A 21103-nucleotide genomic window follows, 5' to 3' on the forward strand; every position below is an offset into this window, starting at 1 on the left:
CGGCCGCCGCCGCTGCGGGAAGCTCGGGCGTCCAGCTGCGGGAAGGGGTTCCGTGAGGAGCTTTGTTAGTTCTGCCTTTGCTAGTAGTGTCATGCAAAAATACGCCGGTAAACGTTAGAGGATTGCTGCTGTTTTCCAGCTGGCCACAATTCGTTTCGGGACTACGAAATCAACCTTAAGAAAATACAGGCGGACAAAATGCAGAGTCTTTTATGATACTTTAGTTTTACGATACTTGATGCAAAATATTTGTTGATGTTTCCACGTTACAGCTTCTAGAAATAAAGTGTTTTCTGTGCAGGATTGCCGCAGCTAATCTCTGCTGATTGCTTCTGCACTTTATTTTCTTAGAAGCATCGCCGCGGTTTTCTTTTTGAAGAGTGAAATAACATCTTCCCTATGACTTGTAGTTGTAGAGTCCACAGCTCTGCAGAGTTGTTCTGCTAAATTGCTGTAACGATGAGATTTTTACTAACAAAAGTATTATGTGTGTGTTTTATACGACAAAAGTATGAGAGTGACCAAGCCTACGAATAAAAGCCGATCTTCAGCTGAACGTGACATTGAAGCTCAAGCTTCAGAGTTGTTTAGATTAACCTAAAATCTACTTAATTTGAAATTGTTATACTAATACAATTTATTGATTTATTTATAGAACTTGAATATTTTTACTTCTTCCTTTGTCTGGTTAGAAATCCACAAACTTAAGCACAAGTACTTCTAATCAAACCTATTAAAAGGAAATGTGTCGAACTTCAGAATGGCAATCAGGGATGATATTGTAATTTTTTTTAATGGCTTCAGGCTTTTGTGGGAAATAGAAGTTTGATCACGAAAAGACAGAATGCTTGGAGCTGTGTAGTCATGTTGAATAAATATTCAAGGGATTTTTGTACATAATCTAAAGGACTTGGTATTTGCAAATTTAAGGCTCCAATGCTGTCCCTGAAACCCCTTGTAAGTTTTTGTTAGTGGAACAGGTAATAGATAAAGATTTTTTGGCCACATTCATTTTTCTCAGAGGAGGCTGTATTTTTGTAAGAACAAATACTTTTCTCTGCTCTTGAGGTCTACTGTAAAACTGAATGAACCACAAAATAAAAAAATACCAAAAGTTTTAAGTATTCAAAAAAGTTAAGCATACTCAGACTAAACCAGTAAATGCTAGTAATTATTCTCATTTTCTGTGTGCGCATATGTTATTCATGCAGACACGCAGATGATGGTAATGGCCGATCACTACCATTGCCTGTCCTTTAACTGTGCAAAGGTCTGAGAAAACTCCAGGAGTTTGATGCATTTTCTTCAAGCTTTGGCAGCTCTGGCTCGCGGGAAATGTTAAGATAATGGTGTCGTGGATGCTTGAGCAAAATTCTTGCTCAAACAAGTTGATTTGCCTTTTCATCTGCCCTCTTCCTTGTGCTAGCAGAAGGAAATGGGGCTGCATCATGACCTGGGTGGGAAAACTGACCTCGGTGGGATTGTTCTGCCCTTTCCCTATGCACTCCACCAAATGTTGAGGAGGATTGATTGGGATAAGCAAGACCAGCAGCGCTAGTTGGTATCGGTTTGAAGTGTTTGTGAAACTACTGCCTAATAACGGTATTTTCTTTCCACAGACAAATAGGTGGTGGTGCCTCGCTGATGGTATCTTTAGGTACCCTTGAGAAGCAATGTAATTTGGCCTCTTATTAAATATCTTCTAATAGTACACATTAGAATAGCCCTTTAAAAAAAATTCATTTTCATTTTCTTAGGGAATTACCAATTTGTAATTTTTTTCTTGAGTTGGAGTCTGACACATACTTCGGGGTTTTTTTTTTGTGGAGGTTTTCTATTTTCTGTCATATTTCCCTTCTCCACTTTCTAATACGACCTTCAAGCTCTGTGACTGGGTATTGACTAGGCTGTGAGTCAGCGAACAAGAGTTAAGGAGGGGTCAATACACAAATGGATTTATCCCAGCAACTGTCTCTGAGTCGTGGGTCTTCCTCTGCTTCTGTTTTTGCTTTTGGGGAGGTTAAAAATTGTACCACGGAAGTGCGGCAGCAGTAAATTACTGTTTGTCCCACACTGATTTTGCTCACTGCTCCAGAACATAGCATTAGAAGTTTAATAGGTGAGTAATTGAAAAGGCGTTGTGGTTTCTTTGTTGCTTTTTAACGTTCTTGATTTTGCTTGGATTGGGCTAAGCTGTGGTTCTAACATACAGCTGTAATCAGTTGTCTTCTTAAGGTTTTCTCTCTAAAACTGTCTGATGGATAATTTTGGGGTGGAATAAAGTATTAATTGCTCCACAAGATGCTCCACTATATTTACTAAAGACTTGATGTGCATGGTGCAAACTTGCAGCAGAAAAGACCTGAAAAATTACCCTCATCATCCCTCAACAAGCATAATTTTCATTACCACAACCACCACATTGTTGCATACCACGATTTCTTAAAGATTACTTCTCAATGATTTTTTTGTATGTGTATGTGTTTCTTATAATGATTTAAGTCATTGATGGACTGACATAACAGGAATAGTAGAAACAATTTAGTGGGTAGTAGCTTATCTGATAGCAAATATGAGCTGACAAGGGTGAGAAATCAGAAGTGTTCTTTTCTGCTGGAGAGTTAAAAATATATCAGCGTTATTAACAGTAAAATGTGGACCAGCAGAATTGTGACACTGTTAACTTCTTTCTTTTAGGAGCAGAAGTTCTTCCACCTCCATCCAACCTGGACTACTCATTTATCCAAATCTGCACCCTGAACTGGACATGGAACCCCCCAGAGAACATCAGCAGTAGCTGTGACCTGGAGTATTCCAGCGACATCGTGATTGATAATGTCCCCCAGGACAAAAGAGTAAGTGTGTGGCCTCTTAACTCTGCTGTGCTCCAGTAATTGTCTTATTGTGATAAAACTGTGTGTGTGTAAGCATATATACGTATAAAAATATATACAAATACAGTTTTAATATAGCCTTTAATTCTTGTCATGGGTTCAAAACCTCAAAAATGAATCATACCAGCATGTAGGATCTTTGGATCAGAAAAATTTGTCTGTTGCTCTCACATAATTGAGCTGCCAACAACAACACAAAAGTACCATAATAAAAATAGTGTGAAAAGACTTGTCTCAATCTTTGCTTATAAAGCTTTCTAGGACAAAAAAAAAAATGTATATAGAGTAGTCTACATCTACTAAGGCTGATCTCCTTCACTTTGAACTCAATTTAAGAAAGAGGCATGCCCATTAACCTTGGTAGCTGTGATTTGACATCATAGCACCTCTTGGAGGTAGTGTCAAGGACTAACATAATATATTTGCCCTGTCCCTATGCTTACAGTAATTCATGGAACACGTTTGTTCCCTGAAACAGGGATTATAAAACTTCCTTGTTTTGAGTGTTTCTTTTCATATCTGTGTTATATGGTTTGCAGCTCAGATGTGATCCTCAGTGTGGGTCAGCAGCTGTTTGGTCAGGACTGAAAGCAGCCTTGCCATAGTTCTGAAGGGGCTGTAGGACAAGCATTTTTATGATTTATTGTCAGTAAGGTAATGTAATTACACACTGTGAGAATTTGAAGCCTTGAATACACATTCACAATGGGGTTAGCAGCACTGTTATTTCAAATATGGTTCAAATCAATACCATGCCTCTTGAAACACCCCTTTATTGTTGAGCCTCACTACAGTTTTATGTGATATTTACAATGTCTTCTTCATGGTCGCTGCCATGTTCTTTCTGGTAGCTCCAGGATATCCTGGACTTGAAGTAAGCCTGTGGTTTCTCAAACAGACGAGATGATTTGAATGACTTAACACTGCTAAAAAGGGCGATACTTCATTTTTGGAGCCCACTTCCTAGTGATCTTCATCGGACCTTTAGATGAGCCAGTTGAACTTGCTAACTGAGAAATCTATTTACCTCTTCTGAAGGATTCGTTAACAAATTAACAAGATGAAAGTCTGCTTGGTTAATGCACTGAATGGGTTTGTGGAAGGGTCTAACAGATGTTAAGGTCAACAGTACAGAAAGAGCTGCGGATCATCGTTTTCATGTGACACAATGAACCAGACTCTATCATCTTGCTGCATCTTTTTGCATTACAGCTGCTAGAACCTAGTCTGTTCATTCCTGTTTGATTTGCTTACCTTCTCATTAGTGCCAATGTTTTGTGGTTTTGTTGTTTGTTTTTTATTATACACAAGTGGTTACACCATTCTTTGGTCATAACAAAGATTTGGGTTTTTTTATATTATTTCCAGATAAGTAAAAGGCATCCCCCTAGCCTGATAAAAGCTGCTCAAGAGTATGGTGAAAGGATAAGCCTTTTTCTCAGAAAGATGAAGCTTATGTCTATAAGCTCCTGTTTACATAGCTGTAGTATAAACACACTTATTTTGCATTAGCATTGAAGACTTACTCTAGGATCACTGTCCTTGTTATCACTGTTCCTTGATCTCTGTGTGGCCTTTGCTCGTGTCTGCAGGTCACTGCAGTAGAAGTACTTTTCCTTTCAGTTCTGAGTGCAGCTGATGAGGAAAAAGAAAAGCTGAGTAATGCTGAGGCTTCCCACGTTGACAGACCCTCCTTTCATTTGGCTTTGAGTTGCAGTCTTTCTGAGGGGCTGTAATGTATTCTTACATTAATAGTAATTCCCATGTGCCAAATGCTCTGGTTTTCTTTCCCCCCATCTAAACTCAGGAATGGAGTAAGAGCCACTTCCGCGTGACCGATACCTTCTTGACCAAGGAAATGCGTTTCAGAGTGAGAAGTGAATGCAAGTACGGTAACGCCAGCAAGCCCAGCCGATGGGTGGAGACCTCTCTTCTGCCAAAAGGTGACACGTGTAGCGGCCAAAGCCGAGACACACCGGCCTCTCTTGGCCTGAGGAGACCCAGCCTTGTTTTCTCTGCTCTTTTAACAAAATGTCACAGAAATACATCGTAGACAAGCAGGGAGATACTGGATGCAAGAGCTAGCTCAGTAGACAGAGTTTAAACAGAACCATTATACTACATTTAAACACAACTGGAGTCTTCCGGTGCTTAAAGACTCAAGGGCAGGCTTGTAAAATTTAAATGCTTCTCCAAGACAACGATGCGATTCCTGTCATTCCTCTTGTCCCTTTTGTGCTGTGGTTGTTGGATAAGAGATAACTTAAGTTGTATCAAGCCTGCTGACTTCATGCCTAACAGCTAAGTCCGTTTATTTTGTACAATTTTTCTGTACAAGTAGAGGTCCCTAAAGGAACCCTACATTTGTAAATGTTAGAGGTATAAATCTAGCAAATTTAACCACTTGTTGAATAAATTTGTGACTGAATTAAATAATGATGGTAGGGTTCTTTCTTTTTCAAAAGAGATGACTGGGATCTACAAAGCTGCACATAGCAAAATGAATACTGACAAAAAATAGCAAAATTGCTAGAAGCAGATTTTAAGGAATTAACGTGTTCTGCTAGAACCTAAGAGGTGCAGCAAGGAAATAGAGCCACTTGCCTCAAGTGGTAAAAGTCTGTCTAACTCCAGAGCAGGACTTGATGTGGATGAAAACCATATGTGGATGGGAGAATCGGGGACCTTATCAGACTTGTCTGTGTGTCTGCCAAAAAAAGTTAGTTTGGAAAATCAGGAAGTAGATAATTAGGACAGCATGTACTAAGCAGATTGGGACTTTTAAATGTCTGATTGCAGATAAAATAGTTTTAAATACTTCTTGGAACAGGAAAACCAGTTTCATTTTCCTATACTCTTAGACAGTTGCAACTTCAGGGAGAATGCAAGCTCAGAAGTAGAAGGTAGTTTGGGGTTTGCTATTAGTGAAGGTCTAGTATACTGTAATATTACTATTAGACAGCATCAAGAGCTTGTGCCTTACAAAAAGGCAAGATTGAATATGGAAGACTTTACTCCATAATTGCTCTGCCTGAGAGATACGTTGACATTTCTCTTCACAATTGCTGTATACTCATTTGTATTTATGTTCTGTAATTCGGGTTTTCAATATGTTGAAGTTGAATGTCTAAATGTATATGGGTCTCAATTAAAAATTCAGCTTACTTAGTGTTGTTTTCGACCATCTGTAAAACCTATGGGTATTTCCATATTCAGAATACTAATAAACTAATATTGTATTTGGAGAAGATAACTATAACTAAATGCTGACTATTTTTAACATTGTTATAATATCTGATGTAATAACTATAACAAAGCTAAGTGCTATCCTTATAATTGCCAATTACTTAACTCCTTTTAAAAGTATGTGTAGTTTAATAGAACAAAATATTTTCCTGACTCAACACCTTGTCCTTAGCATCAAGTAACTCTAAGTAGTGATTCAGGCATGGTGGAAACTGAGATTCCCTATTATGATTAGTTTGCATTTAGAAGTTACTCTGCTGAGATTTCAGCTGTTGCAAGCAATAAACAACTGGAATTCATCATTTGCAGTGCAGGCTGACAGGTAACCCATCTGTTCCTTCCAGAAAATTTCAGTTATGTAAAAAGGGATGTTTTGCTTCTGGAAAGTGAGGAGAAGACTTTTCTGGCAAAATAATCCTTAAGAGACCTTTCCAACTTGCCTTGCAGGTATTCCAGGTACTGCTGCTGTTGACTTGAGCTGTGTTTGGCACAATCTGGAGTACATGGCTTGTACATGGCATCCTGGGGAGAACGCAAGCAGCGATACCAATTACACATTGTTCTACTGGTTTGTAAGAACTTTTTATTCCCAACTCTAAAGTGCTGTAGCACTAATCTTTAGTTTTACATTACACATTTTACTTGTCAGTTTCCTGTTGCTTTGAAAGGTCCCAGGTCCTTGCGTACAAGTTAGTGTTGGGTCCTGTCCAACAGAAAACTTCACTGCTGAAGAGCCAGGAGGTTGCTGTTGCTGAGTATTTTTGGGAAGTTAATATAACTATTACATGAAGCCCTGTCTGCTTCTGTAGCCCATTGTAAAATAACTGCTATTGCTTTCTTAGTTTTTCTAATTGTGGATTCAAAGAGGGAAGAATTAAGAACTGAGTTAGATCGATACATTGTTTTCTTTGTAGCCGCACATAGGTCCTTTAAGTCAGAATCACTCATTAATGTATGTGTCACCTCTTAAATTATTGCAAAATGGTATGAAAGCATTAGTAACACTTAGCAGCAATTTGTTTATCTTCAATATCATAAATGACTGATTCAACTTCAAAGTTAGAGAAAACATCTCTTTATAATCCCCACTTGCCAACTGACTGCCATAAATAGACTCTTGTTCCAAAGGAAGAGAATTGTGATGTGAGCAAAAACTTGGCATCAAGATCTGCACATGCTAATCTGTGCCTACTTCCGCGTGGTGATGTAGCTTGTGAAATGCCAGATTGCACCAGCTTGTGTAGAAATATTCAGGTTTTCTTTATGAAAGCCCCTTGTTGTAGGTTTTAAATCAGCTCCCTGTCTCACCTGAGCTAACTAAATAAACTTTTTCCTCTTCCTCTTCAGCAGCAGTCTCACAGACTGGCTGTTCGATTGAATGCATCTGAACAGCAAAGCATGCTGCTTTACTTGGATGCAGGGAGGACTGTTCTCTCTCTCTGAACTGCTACTCAATTTTTTTTTATTATTACGAGAACAATACTCATGAGGTGTTGAAGATCTGAGTTTCTGAGTATATGGATACTTACTGGAATAATACTTCGGAATAGAGCTATATATTTTCAATTTACCCCTTAATTTTAATGAAAGATGTAGTTGCAAGTCCAGAGAGGAGCAAAGCTGGTCACGTGTCTAGAGAACAAGTGTTATAAGGAGTTGCTGAGGGAACTGGGCCTGTTTAGTCTGGAGAAGAGGAGGCTGAGAGGAGACCTCATTGCTCACTACAACTACCTGAAAGGAGGATGTAGTGAGGTGGGTGTTGGTCTCTCCTTCTGAGTTACTAATGATAGGACAGGAGGAAATGGGCTCAAGTTGTACCAGGGGAGGTTTAGATTAGATATAAGGAAAACTTGCTTTACTGGAAGAGTGGCGAGGCATTGGAACAGGCTGCCCAGGGAAGTGGTGATGTTGCCATCCCTGGAGGTGTTAAAAAATCGTGGCACTTCAGGATATAGTTTAGTGGTCATAGTAACATTGAGTTGCTGGTTGGACTAGATGATCTTTTCCAACCTTAATGATTCTGTGGAGCAACAGTAAAGTGTTTTGATTCATGCTGCTTCGAAATAAAAAGACTTTTAAAATTATTTATTTAAAAGCTGAAAACTAAGGAAACACTTGATTTTTGGACTGAAAGATACATTTTCCCATAATGCAAGTGAGGTATGTTTGAGGTTTTGGTTTTTGTTTGTTTGTTAGTTTTCTTTTTCCTCGGAAATTAGTGAACTATGACCTGAAAAAATTACTGCTTAGTTCCATTCTCTATTCTTAGTTGGTGATATTTTCCTCTAAACCCCCATCTTCACATCCAGAGTGATTGTGAATATGACCCAATTTAGAACAAGCGAATCCAGTCAGTGCGCAGTAACACTTGCTGAAGCGGAGGCTTAGGAGGGCAGGGTGCTGCATCGACAACTCGCAGCTCCTCCTGTCAGCAGCCCGAGGGCAGGGAGGTGAGAAGGGGGGTCTGTGCTAAAAACAGGACCTAGTTTTGGCTTCCCCAGCCCCTGTATATTGAGATGTGGAATCAGGGAGCATCACCCCTATTGTGCTCATAAATGAAGCTCTGATTTACTCTAGATCACTTTTAAATAAATAAATTATCAGTTTTCTTCAGAGGAAAAGCTTCTGGCAGAGAAGCAAGGAAGAAGGTTGTCGTAGCTTCTTTGTTACTGGAAGCAAGTACTGACATTCTGAAAAGCAGATGCAGACAATAGGTGAAACTTGACCATCTCAAGCAAGAATTGCAATACCTGAGGTGTAGCTAAAGGAGACTGATCAGCTCATTTTATCACAGAAATTCTATTGATGGGAAGTGATCCAAATTAGTTAGGTTTATAATTTTTTTTCCCCTTGAAATTGTTTTCCTATGTGGAAAATGTGAACCAAAGCTGAAAGCAGCTGTTATTTTGATGTTTCAGTATAAAGGAAACTTGACTCTATTTTTGCTACTTGGCACTTTTTACAAAAATAATGTTCGTTCTAAAACTTGTGATAAATTACAAGCTTCTTACTTTGCTTAGCTTTACTTTCATATAGGCTACAGCACAGGCTTAATGCAGGATCAGTCTTTAAAATTTGTAACACAGGTTTAGAAGCAAGCTTGCCCCTTGCTGTCCCATTCTTTTGAAGATTGAAAAAGTATTTTTACTCCTATAGGTTTGATGGTTTGAAAAGCCATAAGAAGTGCAGCAACTATTCTATGCACCAAGGAATCTCTGGATGCATTTTCAATCTGAGCTTCCCAAAAGTCACCAGCACTTACCCACCTATAAGTATTTTGATTAGAGATGATTCTGAAGAAATTAGGCCTGTGTGTGCAAATAAAAATCCTACCACCCTTGGTAAGTTTAACATCATATTATTATAAGATAGTATATTGTTTTGTTTGAGAAGCTTGCACCTCATAAGCTGTGGTTGAGACAAGATGATTAGATGCTCCTTTCTTTTTCTGATCTTTGATTTGGGAATTATATAGACATGGTTTGGTTTTGGGGGAGTAGGTGTTTAGGGTGTGGGGGAGGGTTATTTTCCACTTATTTTTACTCTTATTATTTGTTTTTATTCTTTCTTGACTTCTCAGTGCTTTTTCTTCATTCTGTTCCTAGGCTATTATAAGTGTAATACCAAGCAATATAGGACTTGAACAGTTTTTAGCAAGCACAGAAATATACTTTTTGACTAATTCTTCTGTTTCTCATTTCAGTAAAACCTGCTACACCAAGACAAGTCACACTGTCGAAGATCGATGATGGAATACGTATGGAATGGACTGAATCGGACACTTTTCCAGAAAATTGTTTAGTATATGAAGTTGAATACCACAATGGCTATTTGGACACCGCACACGTAATTAAAGTAATTTTTCAGTTTACTCAGTTAACTGATTTTTTTTCCCCTGTTTATCTTTTGCAACTTGTGTTGATATTCACAGTAACTCAAATATTTGCTGTTTAAAGATGCTTCATGTGAATGGTTCTGGTGCACTAGCTGGACGTTGCATGGACATAAGGTTTTTCTCCTGTGTAGTAGGTTTCTGGTAATAATATCTGTACAGTGCAGTTCATGTTAGTTTTGAATCCTTGCCATTATTTGCTATGGCAAAGCAGTAATGTGTAAGAACAGTCAGATAAAGAAGTATACACTAAACTAAACAACACTTATCAGGAAATACACTGTGGTGCATGTACCCGTTTACTTCTCCATGATGGGACTTTGGTCTATTGGTGTTGTGTTTTCCTGTTGTTGCTCTGTGCTTGGTCAGGTGTCTGCTGCCTTCTTGAATGATGTGAGTTAATTACCATAAAAGCAAAATTAATTGCTGGTGCTGCACAGAAGAAGAGAATGTTAACATGTATAACAGAATGTTATACAGAAAAGCAAAAGGACAAAAAGACTAGGGGGGTGAAGAAAAAGGTGTGCAGTCTTAAATACACTGATTTACATGTGTAGATAAAAAACATTGGCTTCAGTGTCTGGGTGTGCTCATGCCTGTATTTACACACCCAGACTGACTGTACTGTTCAATCAGAACAGTAAACAACATGATAAATTTAAAAGGAAGGTGGCAGTCATCTTCTATGGAGCGTATTAAGTTGTTTGTCCTACCCAAAATTTAGCAAACTCAAGTAATATCAGCATTCCTCAGGAAATTGGCATTTTGGATCAAAAATAAGTAAAGTTTGATCCCACCTAGTGTGTGTGCTTCTCTGTAGAGGCATCACGGAAGACTTTGATATGGTCAAAGTTGGACAGAGCAGGGAAGGCAGCATAAATCACATATGTTTTTAAAAAAAAGAAGGGCACTATTCCAGACACTGAGTCTTAGTTTAAACATTGATGCCAAATGCTGCATGATAGATGTAGCAGTGAATGAAATTAAATCACACAATCACAGAATGGTTTGAGTTGGAAGGGATCTTAATAATCATCTAGCTCCAGCCCTGCTTTCCACTAGACCAGGTTTCTCAAAGCCCCATCCAGCCTAGCCTTGAATGCTTCCAGGGAAGGGGCATCCACAACTCCTCTGGGCATCTGTTCCAGTGTCTCACCAGCCTCATAGTAAAGAAAATTTACCCTGCTTTAGTTTAAAACCATTCCCCCTTGTCCTATTGCTACTTGCACTTTTAAGCACTCCCTCACTAGCATTCTTTTAGGCCCCCTTCACATACTGGATGGCTGCTATAAGGTCACCCCAGAGCCTGTCTTCATAGGAGAGAGGTTCTCCAGCCCCCTGATGATCTTTGTGGCTTCCTCTGGACCTGCTCCAACAGGCCTGTGTCCTTCTTGTGTTGGGGGCTCCAGAGCTGGATGCAGTACTCCAGGTGGGGTCTCACAGAGCAGGGGAGAGGGGCAGAATCACATCTCTCAGTCTTTTGGCCAGACTTTGGATGCAGTCCAGGACATGGTTGGCATTTTGGGCTGCAACAACACATTGCTGGCTCCTGTTGAGTGTCTCATCAACCAACACCCCAAGTCCTTCCAAGTAGGGCTGCCCTCAATCCACTCATCACCCAGCCTGTATTTGTGGTTGAGATTGCCCTGATCCAGGTGCAGGACCTTCCCTTTGGCCTTGTTGAACTTCATGAGGTTGGCACGGTCTCAACTTTTCAAGCCTGTCAAGGTCTCTCTGGGTGGCATCCCTTCCCTCCAGTGTGTTGACCTCACCACACAGCTTGGTGTCGTTGGCACGCTTGCTGAGGATGCACTCAATCCCACTGTCCGTGTCACCAACAGAGATGTTAAACAACACCAGTCCCAGTACCAACCCTTGAGGAATGCCACCTGTCCTGGGTCTCCATTTGGACATCAAGCCATTGATCACAGCTCTTTGGAAACTCTATTTAGCCAGTCTGTGTTTTTTTTATGAAGTTGAATATTCACAAAAATATCTTCCATCAAAACATTCAGAATACGTTAACTGCACGATGAAAATAGGCTTGTAAATGATTGAGAAGACGTTGGTAATTGAACAAAGAAAATGAACCTTTTCTTTTTACCTCAGGTTGAAAATAATAATCTGTCAATACCTGGCATTGATTCCAACAGCAAGTACGTCTTCAAAGTGCGAGCAAAACCGAAGCCTGAATGTTACAGCAGTGAGCTCTATAGTGACTGGAGTGAAGAAAAGAGTATTGGTGAGAGCAACTGTTCCTGCAATTTGCTGCGCTTTCTTCTTCATTTGCAAAGCATCTAATACCTTTTGCCTGCTAAATAAATGAGAGATGAAGATCATCTTCCTGTGGACCTATTCAATTTTAGGTGAAAAGAGGTCAAGAGAGTTCTAGTTCTTCAGCAGTGCCACCAATTTTTGCCTGTACCCCTATATATGTTGATGGAGTTGCTGTCCATGTGGCTGTGCAATGACCCCTTTCCAGTGGTCTCTTGTTTGCAGCCCTGAGTCTTGCTCGTTTGCATTTTCTTGCCAAATGTATCTACCTTACAGTGTCATGCGTTGAAAAATGAGTCTTTGCCTACGGAAGTGCTCGTGTGTTTATGAACAGATCAGAGAATTAATTAGTTTGTTGTCTCTATTTCTGAAAAGCTTCTGAAAACATCCCTAAATTTCTACAATTTTTGTTTTCCAGGTGAAAAGACAGACTCCACATTCTATTTTGTTTTAATAATCACCATTCCATTAATAGTAGCAGTAGCTACAATAATTCTACTAGTTTATCTAAAAAGGTAAATAACAATCTCCCTGTATTTACAATCCACCAATTCCAAATGACGTTTAACTTGCATTACAATTCATCTCTTTTGCAGGTAACTGTCTATGATGGAGCATGTTTCAGTAGTATCTGTTTTATGCATAACATGTATTGTACAACAAAAACAGCCCCCTTGTGCCTCAGTCGTTAGAATTAGGTTTATAAACCATAATGCTTGTGAACATTGCTGATATCTGCTCACAGTTAGATTCTTGTTGCACACCTATCGCATCCCATCTCTTTAGGTAATGAAGTCTAGATTCAAAATTAAGCTTATATATAAAGCGTATTTTACCAGGTTGTTTTAAAAAGTCTACATTTGTGCTGTCTTTGTCCTCAGTGAAAGTTATTTAGAATCTGTCTGTATGGTTATTCCTGTTTCCTTTTGGTTTGGGGAGTAAAGATAGGCATTGGGTACAGTTAAAAAGAGAATGAAGGCTGCCCAGTGATGCCAAAAGTCCACAAATTTTCTTGACTGCACCTAAGTATGACTTTGAAATGGTAGTTTTTATAATAATGTATCTTTAATCTAAATTTTTTATTTTCAATTATCTGAAGGCTGAAGATAATAATTCTTCCACCAGTTCCAGACCCTAGAGAAATGCTTAAGCGCATGTTTGGAGAGCAGAATGAGGATTCCCAGGTTAGTAAGAAGCTGTTGGGCCAATTAATATATTGAACCAGAATCTGTAGGTTTCCAGGTTTTTTTCCTCATACCTATGTCTATCTTAGAACCAACTGTATGTAAGTAAGTATATCATATGAAGATTAAGTATTTACAATAGTAAGAGTTGTTCAGAAATAATTACTCAATGCTGTGAGGGACTATTTTCCCTCAAATTGCTTTTCTAGATACGTTAATGGAATTGCATTATTCTATTATTTCACATACTGCTAGCCCCTTAAATGTGTTTTGAGTTGGTTTGGGGGTTAGGTTTTTTGGGTTGGGATTTTCTAGTTGTTGGGAGGTTTTTGGTGGGTTGAGGGTTTTTTGGAGGCTTGATTGGGGGTTTTTTTTGTTTTTTTTTTGTTTTATTTTTTTCTTTGCAGCTTTCTTAAACTACTCGTCCTGAACATTCAGGTCTTTCTTTTCTAGTTGCTCATATTTATGATGCTGAATAAAAAGCTATTTATATTTGACTTTCAGAAACTTACCTTCTTAGCACTTTCATAATTAACACAGTCAGGTATGAAAGATATATAATTTCTCTCTGGCAAAATAATAAAACTATCCCTATTTCAAGCTTTAGTTGATGAAAGACATGCTATGGGCCCTTATTTCAGGAAAAGCAAACATAATACTGATTGTGGAAATTCTTATTTCTGAACAAATCTAACTCAGTAGCTCTTTATAAAAATTCTAAAGGAAGTACACAGACAAGTCCTAATTCAACCTTGGACATGAGGCAATGCGTAGTGTTCTCTGAACACAGTCCCTGCATGGAAGGGACCTTCTGACTCAGTGTGGCATCTCAAAGTTCATGCCACTTGTGAAACATTTGTAGAGGATAACGACTATCTGGGTGTCTGGTGCTGCATGTGCTGATGTTCTCAGTTAAACAGGAATTGCAGGAATCTCTGGCTTTCCGAAAATAAGTGCCCTTTTGTGGCCTCCCAATTGCAAATGGAGTTAAATTCCAAAATCCAGTATTCCTTTTTTTCTACAGGGGTGTTCTGAGTTCACCTAATAATGAATCAAAACTATGTGGAAAGCATGGATCTGTCCTCCTACTTTTCTACCTTTTGGATAAATATTTCACCACGTATTGGTCATTACGGGACTAAGATGGAACTCTTGGCCATGAGGATCAGATGTGTGTTACACTTTGTCATGCCTTGAAAAGTGTTTTAGTACTGTCCCAAGTCTATTGTCTTATTACCTTCTATTGCCTTATTACCTTCTCTGTGTGCTCAGAGGTCTCAGGAAGGCTCTGCCAAGCATGTACACACTCACTTCTCCATCCTCTTGCCTGAGCTTCACCCATTAGCACTCTTAAGGTGGGGTCCAACCTTCAGTTCTTCCTTGTCTCCAGAGAGGACAACTCTTCTGTCAGTCAGGCTACCTTGGCTTTTTCACCACGATACAGGCTGTATGTGGAGTGAATCTGTCTTATTGAGCTGAAAAAAACAACGCTCATCATGAGGAAGCGCTGTTAAAAATGGTTTTCTTCTCTTTCAGGGCTCTGCAAAGGATGAGTCTATGAATGCTTATGACAGGTTATTTAAGGAAGAAGAAATTCATTCCTTAATTTTAACAGAAACTCCAGAGTACTCCAGTTCTGCAAAAGAAAACTGATAAACTGCTTTATCAGTAAAAGATGAGAAAACTTGGATTCCTGCTTCTGTACCTCAGGTGACAATGCAGATGTGAAGAGACCTGCAAGACATTCACCAACTTTCACCTTACCGAGTCTTCTCTGAGACTTACACTCAGATGCTCAGAAGATACATCACTAACAGTGGTGATTCCTCCATCTCTGCTGGAAATACTCATCTCGCTTCATACAAGATGAGCATGTACATAAATTTCATGTGACTGCACTGCAGCATCTCTTGTTCTGGCTCCAGCCAGCTCTGTCATTTGCACTTGCATTTCTGCCTCATGCTAGACTGTAAGTAAGTGTTTTCTAGAGCAAGCACTGTGACTTCTGAAGTATTTGCTCTGTTTTGGGCAGGTGAGATGAGGCTCGTTTACAGTAGATGGCTCATTAGTGCTACTATGTGGAAGTGCTGCCAGGTAGGATGCCAGAGCATGGACTGTTTGTGGGTGGCCTCTTTCGTGTGCTCCAGAGCAGGATGCTTTCCAGAGGCCATTTATGGACTGACCTTTTTATGCTTCTTGTTGATGTACGTCAGCAGTGGCCTGGTCAAACCCCATAAAAGGATGTTGTTTTTTTCTTTAAAAATGTGTATGAAAAGCCTCTCTGCTTTCTGGCTGGTATTCAGATTATTCATAGAAAATTCTTAGTTTTTTATCTTTTCAAGTGCCTGTCCTCAGATGCCTTGCCTTCCTGGACATCTTGCATTAATTTCACTTTGTTTAACGTGACAGATACAATTTTTTACTTGTGTTGTGCAGTGGCAGATACTCAACTGTATTGAGTCTCACCAGACTCTGATACCACTTTGGCCATATTGGCCTGGAAAAAACTGATTTTTGGAAGCTAGGTCATTCTGAGTCTGTCCAGCAGAATCACCAGGATGGATGCATGAGTCTAAGGAGCTCTGGTCAAATTGATTAGCAAGTGCTAAACCACTGAAACCAATTTAATTCAAAGATTTCAAGACCCATCCTTACTGCTGAGCTGATGGATTTGGGGGAAAGAGGATGACAACCTTGGCCTGCTTTCTAACGGATAAATGTTATTCTTTTTATAATGATGAGGATGTGATTATTAGCTTCCCCTCTAGGAGCTTAGCAATTTACAACAAGGTGCTCATTTGACTTTAAAAAAAAATCTTCTATATTTTACTGCAGAAGCTTGGTGATTTATTTTTATTTTCAATTATTTTTCTTTAAATCATGAATCAATTTGTTAGTTTTTAATGGTTTTGTTTTGAGGTAGCTTTGCCCAGCAAAGATCAACAGGCATTTTCTGGCACAACTGTGATATTGCTCTGCCCTGAATTCTGAGCATTAATTTCTCCCCTGTGCTGCAAGGGGAGTGCAGTGCCTTGGTTGTGCTGGAGGCAGAAAGTAATGTAATAGGGAGAAAGGGATCCAGCCAAGCTGCTTATGGTTAGTATTCAGTAATTTCTTGCTTCTCACAGTGAAGTGCAGACACATTAGTCATTGATACAGTCCATTTTAGCAGATTGGGAAGAGACCTCCTCAGAAGTTTGCTAGGAACAAACTGTATAGCCACTAACCTTGTCAAGTTCAGCCATGTCCTCGAACTCTGTTCAATCGAAAACCTGAAATAAAATGCTACATTTTTAGAACTTACCATTTTATGAGAAGCAGAACTAATGGAGCTTGCTTTTTAGCTACAAGTTTGCCTCCTTCACCCTCTTATGTACTCCCTCCCTCTCAATAAATCCAATTCCCCAGTCCTTGCCGAGCCTCTCAGTATACAGTTTCCTCAGCATCTCATACCTACCTCTCATTACTGGTGGTAGAAAAGGGAGGAGAAATGTAGCAGAACGAGCAGACCCTGTATTAGCTTAAATCTTTTTTACTTACAATCACACACCAAAAAAAGACATTATAATAATTGGTTAATGAGACAAAATGAGAATAAAGCCTCAGGGATTTCAGTAAGATAAAACCAAACTCAGGTTATACAAAGCCAACTAGCAGCACTATCTTATATTTCAGAGGTAAAGGAATAGCGTGGGGAAAAGGGTAATTAAATTCCTGTGCCAACTTCATTCCCTCTCCCCCGCAACATTTATGTCATTATAGGTTATAAATACTTCTCAAATCTACCTCATCTAGGATGTTACTCATCATAGACCACTAGAAATGTATGACTTCAAGGTAAGGAAGCATAGCAGTGTAATATAAATTTTTGCAGCTTTCAGTATAGCAATAGGAAGATGATCCCTGGTACTTTACCCTAAATTCATTTGATGTTTATTTTGGTGTTTATGGTAAAAACAAAGTTTATTTGTTTGAAAAACAAAAAACCCAACAAATTCATAAAGCCAAAGGAGTGGAAAAAACAGAAGGTATTAGGCCAGAAGAAAGACTTATATGCAGAGGATAGTTTAGATCACTATACAGAAGCATTTTGGGTACTTCCTTGTGTCCCAAATGATAGTAATTGACACACTTCCTAACGGATGGATTTCTTGAGCCTGTATTTTGGCATGCAAAGTAAGTGAGCATGTTTTCCTCTTCAGTGTGTCTTGTTAATGGTTAGGGTTTTTTTTATCTTGAAATTTTCCACGGTTTGCTATCATTTGTTTGTTCATGCAGTTACTTGATCTGTAAATTTGTTTAAAGAATAAATAAATATGTCTGATTTTTTTTTCAATATAATTGCATGGCATTTCGTTCTTGGGTTGAGAATATAAACTGCAACAGAAGAAATGGCAGTGGTTGAATGAGAAACCACATTTGGGCGTGCAGAACCCAGAGAAGAAAACGTGAGTGTTGCTTTGCCCTCTTCCCTTTCAAAAGCGAGTTCAGCCCACGCGATCAGTGGGCAGTGCTACAGCTGCCAGGTTTTTGGCTGAGGTAATGAAAGGGAGATGGAGCTGTGCACAAGACTTGTGTTCTCACCCTCTGTGTCCTCAATGCCACGCTACCTTCGGTTGGAATGTTTTTTTCATAACATTGTAGAGAGTTAATAAACTCTCAAAACAGAACTCGACTGGGGCTGCTGCAGCCTTATCAAACGTAGCTCCAGTATGTTATGTCTTCGTTAGCTGCCGAAGTCATTAAAAATGCCAGGTTGCTAAACTAATGAAAGTCATTACCTAGTTGCTTAGACACAAATGTGTCCAGATGTCAAATAAACACTCTTTGAAATGTTCAGAAAAAGTATACTTTGTTCCCTTCATGTCAGTGAGCAGATCAGTGAAAATTAAGGAATAAAGGTGAAGTTAAAAAACAAGTCTATCTGGATACTTCTTTTCCAGTTCTACAGTTTTGTGACAATAATATTTTTAATCACTCCCTGTAAGTGACCTTTTCCTATTTTAATATAGTATGCTAAATGATTTAAATTTTCTGTATTCGGCATGCTAGAAAAGTTAAACACTTTTTCTGTGATTTTTAATTTATTTCAATTAATGAATGCCATGACATAGCTGGATAGCTTTAAAGGAGTCAGTAGATAAACACACCAAATTTTAAGCAGTGCTGTTTCAATGCTCACTAGGCAGAACTGTTCACAGATTGGGTATTTCCATTCACTGGAAAGTATTCAGTAAACTTAGTTCTGAACTGGGACTTCAAATATGCAGAATTTCCCCTGGAAGGGAAATGATGATTTATTTTTTTCATTTAAAACAGAAGATGACACTCTCACTTTTGGAGGGTTTTCCCCTCACCCAACCAAGAGCCGGGGGTGGTAGGTGAGTGGATGCCCAGGTATGGTCATGGTGCTGTAGAAACCTCTCCTGCTTCTTCTCGCCCAAGCACTAGCTGGGCAGTGGCTGAGAGCTTCGGCTCCAGGAATGGGCACGATGGGGGCTGGGAAGAACATATCTGCCAGGGTTATTGAAGGTTCATTAAGATGATTCCGAAATACTTTGGCTTTTACTTTGTATTTGCAGAAATGGTTTATGGGAGCAAGCCCTGTGGGTTGCACTGCCAGCTGTAGAAATGTGGCTTCTAGATAACACTTAAAATCCAAATGCAAAACCAGATTAAAATCTCTCTATTTGGATGAGGTTCCTGCTAGCTATGTTCCTGCTATCATGGTGAAAGTAGGAGTCTTGAGATCAGTTTGATGTAAGTAAATCCACACTATAACCACAGCAAAGCAATATGGGTTTGGGTGGGAGGCGCAGGAGAGAGGCAAACTTTCTTTTAGGTCCGGAAACTCTGCCTCAGGTTTGTAGCACGTAAGAGCCTGAAAGATTGTGGATGACTTTAGGGTGGCTGTTTTTTTGTGCTCTCTCTCATCTCCAACTAAGCTGATAAGGTTAATGAAATCCTTTCTCTTTGCTTGTAAACCTTGTGGTGCTCATCACTGAAGTATCCCTTCTACAGCTCTACTCTGATTATTGCCAAGTAGTCTTCTGAAGGCAATAACTCAGCGAGGAAAAATAATCATTGTCGTCACCAGAGAGTTGTAAAATAGCCAGTGTATTCTAGTAAAACTCTGCCTGATTTGCTTTTGCAAAAGTGCTGCAATTATTTTGATGACTCTCGTACAAAGCATCTACAAAGAGATGCTTTCCAGTTAACCAGTAATCATACTCTTAGCTTATTACATTAAAGTCTTCCTCTATTTAATTTGGCTCAAACTGCTAAAATGGACTTGGCTAAGCACATGATGAGATTGAAAGCTTAGTGAAAAAGAGGTTTTGCTACACTCAGGCACTGTCATGTTTTGAAGCTTGGACAAAATTTGCTGAGCTAGATCAAAAGTTAGGAGCAGCTTGAACCAGGATTCTTGCTTGAGAAGTAGAGCTGGCCCTACATCCTCCATGCTAAAACAACCAAACTAACCAAAAAAAATCATCACACCCCCCCCCAAAACACCAAAAAAACAAAACAACAACAAAAAAAACCCAACTAATTGAATATGTTCTTCATGCTAGGAACAAATTGGTGTGTGCAATGGGCATCCTTACCTATTGATCTAATGAAAGACCAGTTAGATCTCATGGTATCAGCAATTGCTGTCTCAGAGCTCTCTGCACATGCACAGTGTAATTCAGTAAAGTCTGAAATACCAGAAATTAGGTGGTTTTAAGGCACTCAGCTATGTCATTTCCACTTCTCCTTAACTCATTTTAATGTAGCAAGTTGAAACAAAATTCACTTATTTTTTTAAAAATGGCAGTGAGAGCACCAAAATTAGCTTGTGTCTGCTTTACCTGTTGGAACTTTTCTTCCTCCTGCACTTCAAAGCCTCTTAGCCTCACTAGTTTCCTTCCTTCACACAAAATGTCAATGCAGAAACTTCAGAAATGCCAGCTAGGTACTCTTAAAAGCTGTGAAACTCCTCAGTCCTTCAAATGTCAGTTGACTACGGGGAAAGTTATTGAGGGCATGGCTATATAGTTTTAACTTCACATCCTATCATGTTCTAGGAGAACATCCAACTGTAGACAGCCTTGACTAGATCAGCAGGTACTAGGGCAGAGCTGTTAGCTGAAATTTTTCCACAGCAGATTTTCATAGTGCTTTAATTATATACAAGACTTCGTACTTGTTTTCCTAGGAGGAAAAAAAGGTAAAAAAGCTGGTTAACATACTGGCCAGAGAGAAGGGCACCTGCCTTTCTGTATGCGGGACTTCAGGGGCTGTGCTTGAGCTTGGCTTGAAGCAAAAATCCTGCAGACTTGGAAACACTGGGCCATTTTTTTAGGTGTGTAACTTTATTTCTTTTGTTTGAGGGGTTTGTAAAGTGGTATTGACCATCTGTTTATTAAAGCTGAGGTAGGGCTGGAAGAGCTGTCAGGGTATCACCTGCCCTGTTCTTTCTGCTGAACAGTGCCAGGACAGAGGTTTGCTCAACTTGTAAAAAAACCAAACCTCTAGTGAAGGAGTCACATAAATGTTCTTTCTCACTGCTATATTCTCCTTAATTAGAAAACTCCCCCAGCAACTGACCTAAATCGATTTTGCTGCAA

At 39.3% G+C, this 21103-nt stretch overlaps 1 protein-coding gene across 1 annotated transcript; it reads left to right on the forward strand.

Moving 5' to 3' along the window:
* The first annotated feature begins 2708 nt into the window (after positions 1-2708).
* Positions 2709-15143, forward strand: IL13RA1 (interleukin 13 receptor, alpha 1). The gene is made up of 9 exons (XM_009868694.1): positions 2709-2855; positions 4702-4837; positions 6588-6708; positions 9297-9481; positions 9844-9995; positions 12142-12274; positions 12725-12821; positions 13406-13490; positions 15027-15143. Exons 2-9 carry the CDS (start codon positions 4753-4755, stop codon positions 15141-15143), a joined length of 975 nt encoding a protein of 324 aa, XP_009866996.1. The 5' UTR covers positions 2709-2855; positions 4702-4752.
* Positions 15144-21103: the final 5960 nt, after the last annotated feature.

The sequence above is a fragment of the Apaloderma vittatum genome, unplaced genomic scaffold (assembly GCF_000703405.1).
Source record: "Apaloderma vittatum isolate BGI_N311 unplaced genomic scaffold, ASM70340v1 scaffold8934, whole genome shotgun sequence".
Classification (NCBI taxonomy): domain Eukaryota; kingdom Metazoa; phylum Chordata; class Aves; order Trogoniformes; family Trogonidae; genus Apaloderma; species Apaloderma vittatum.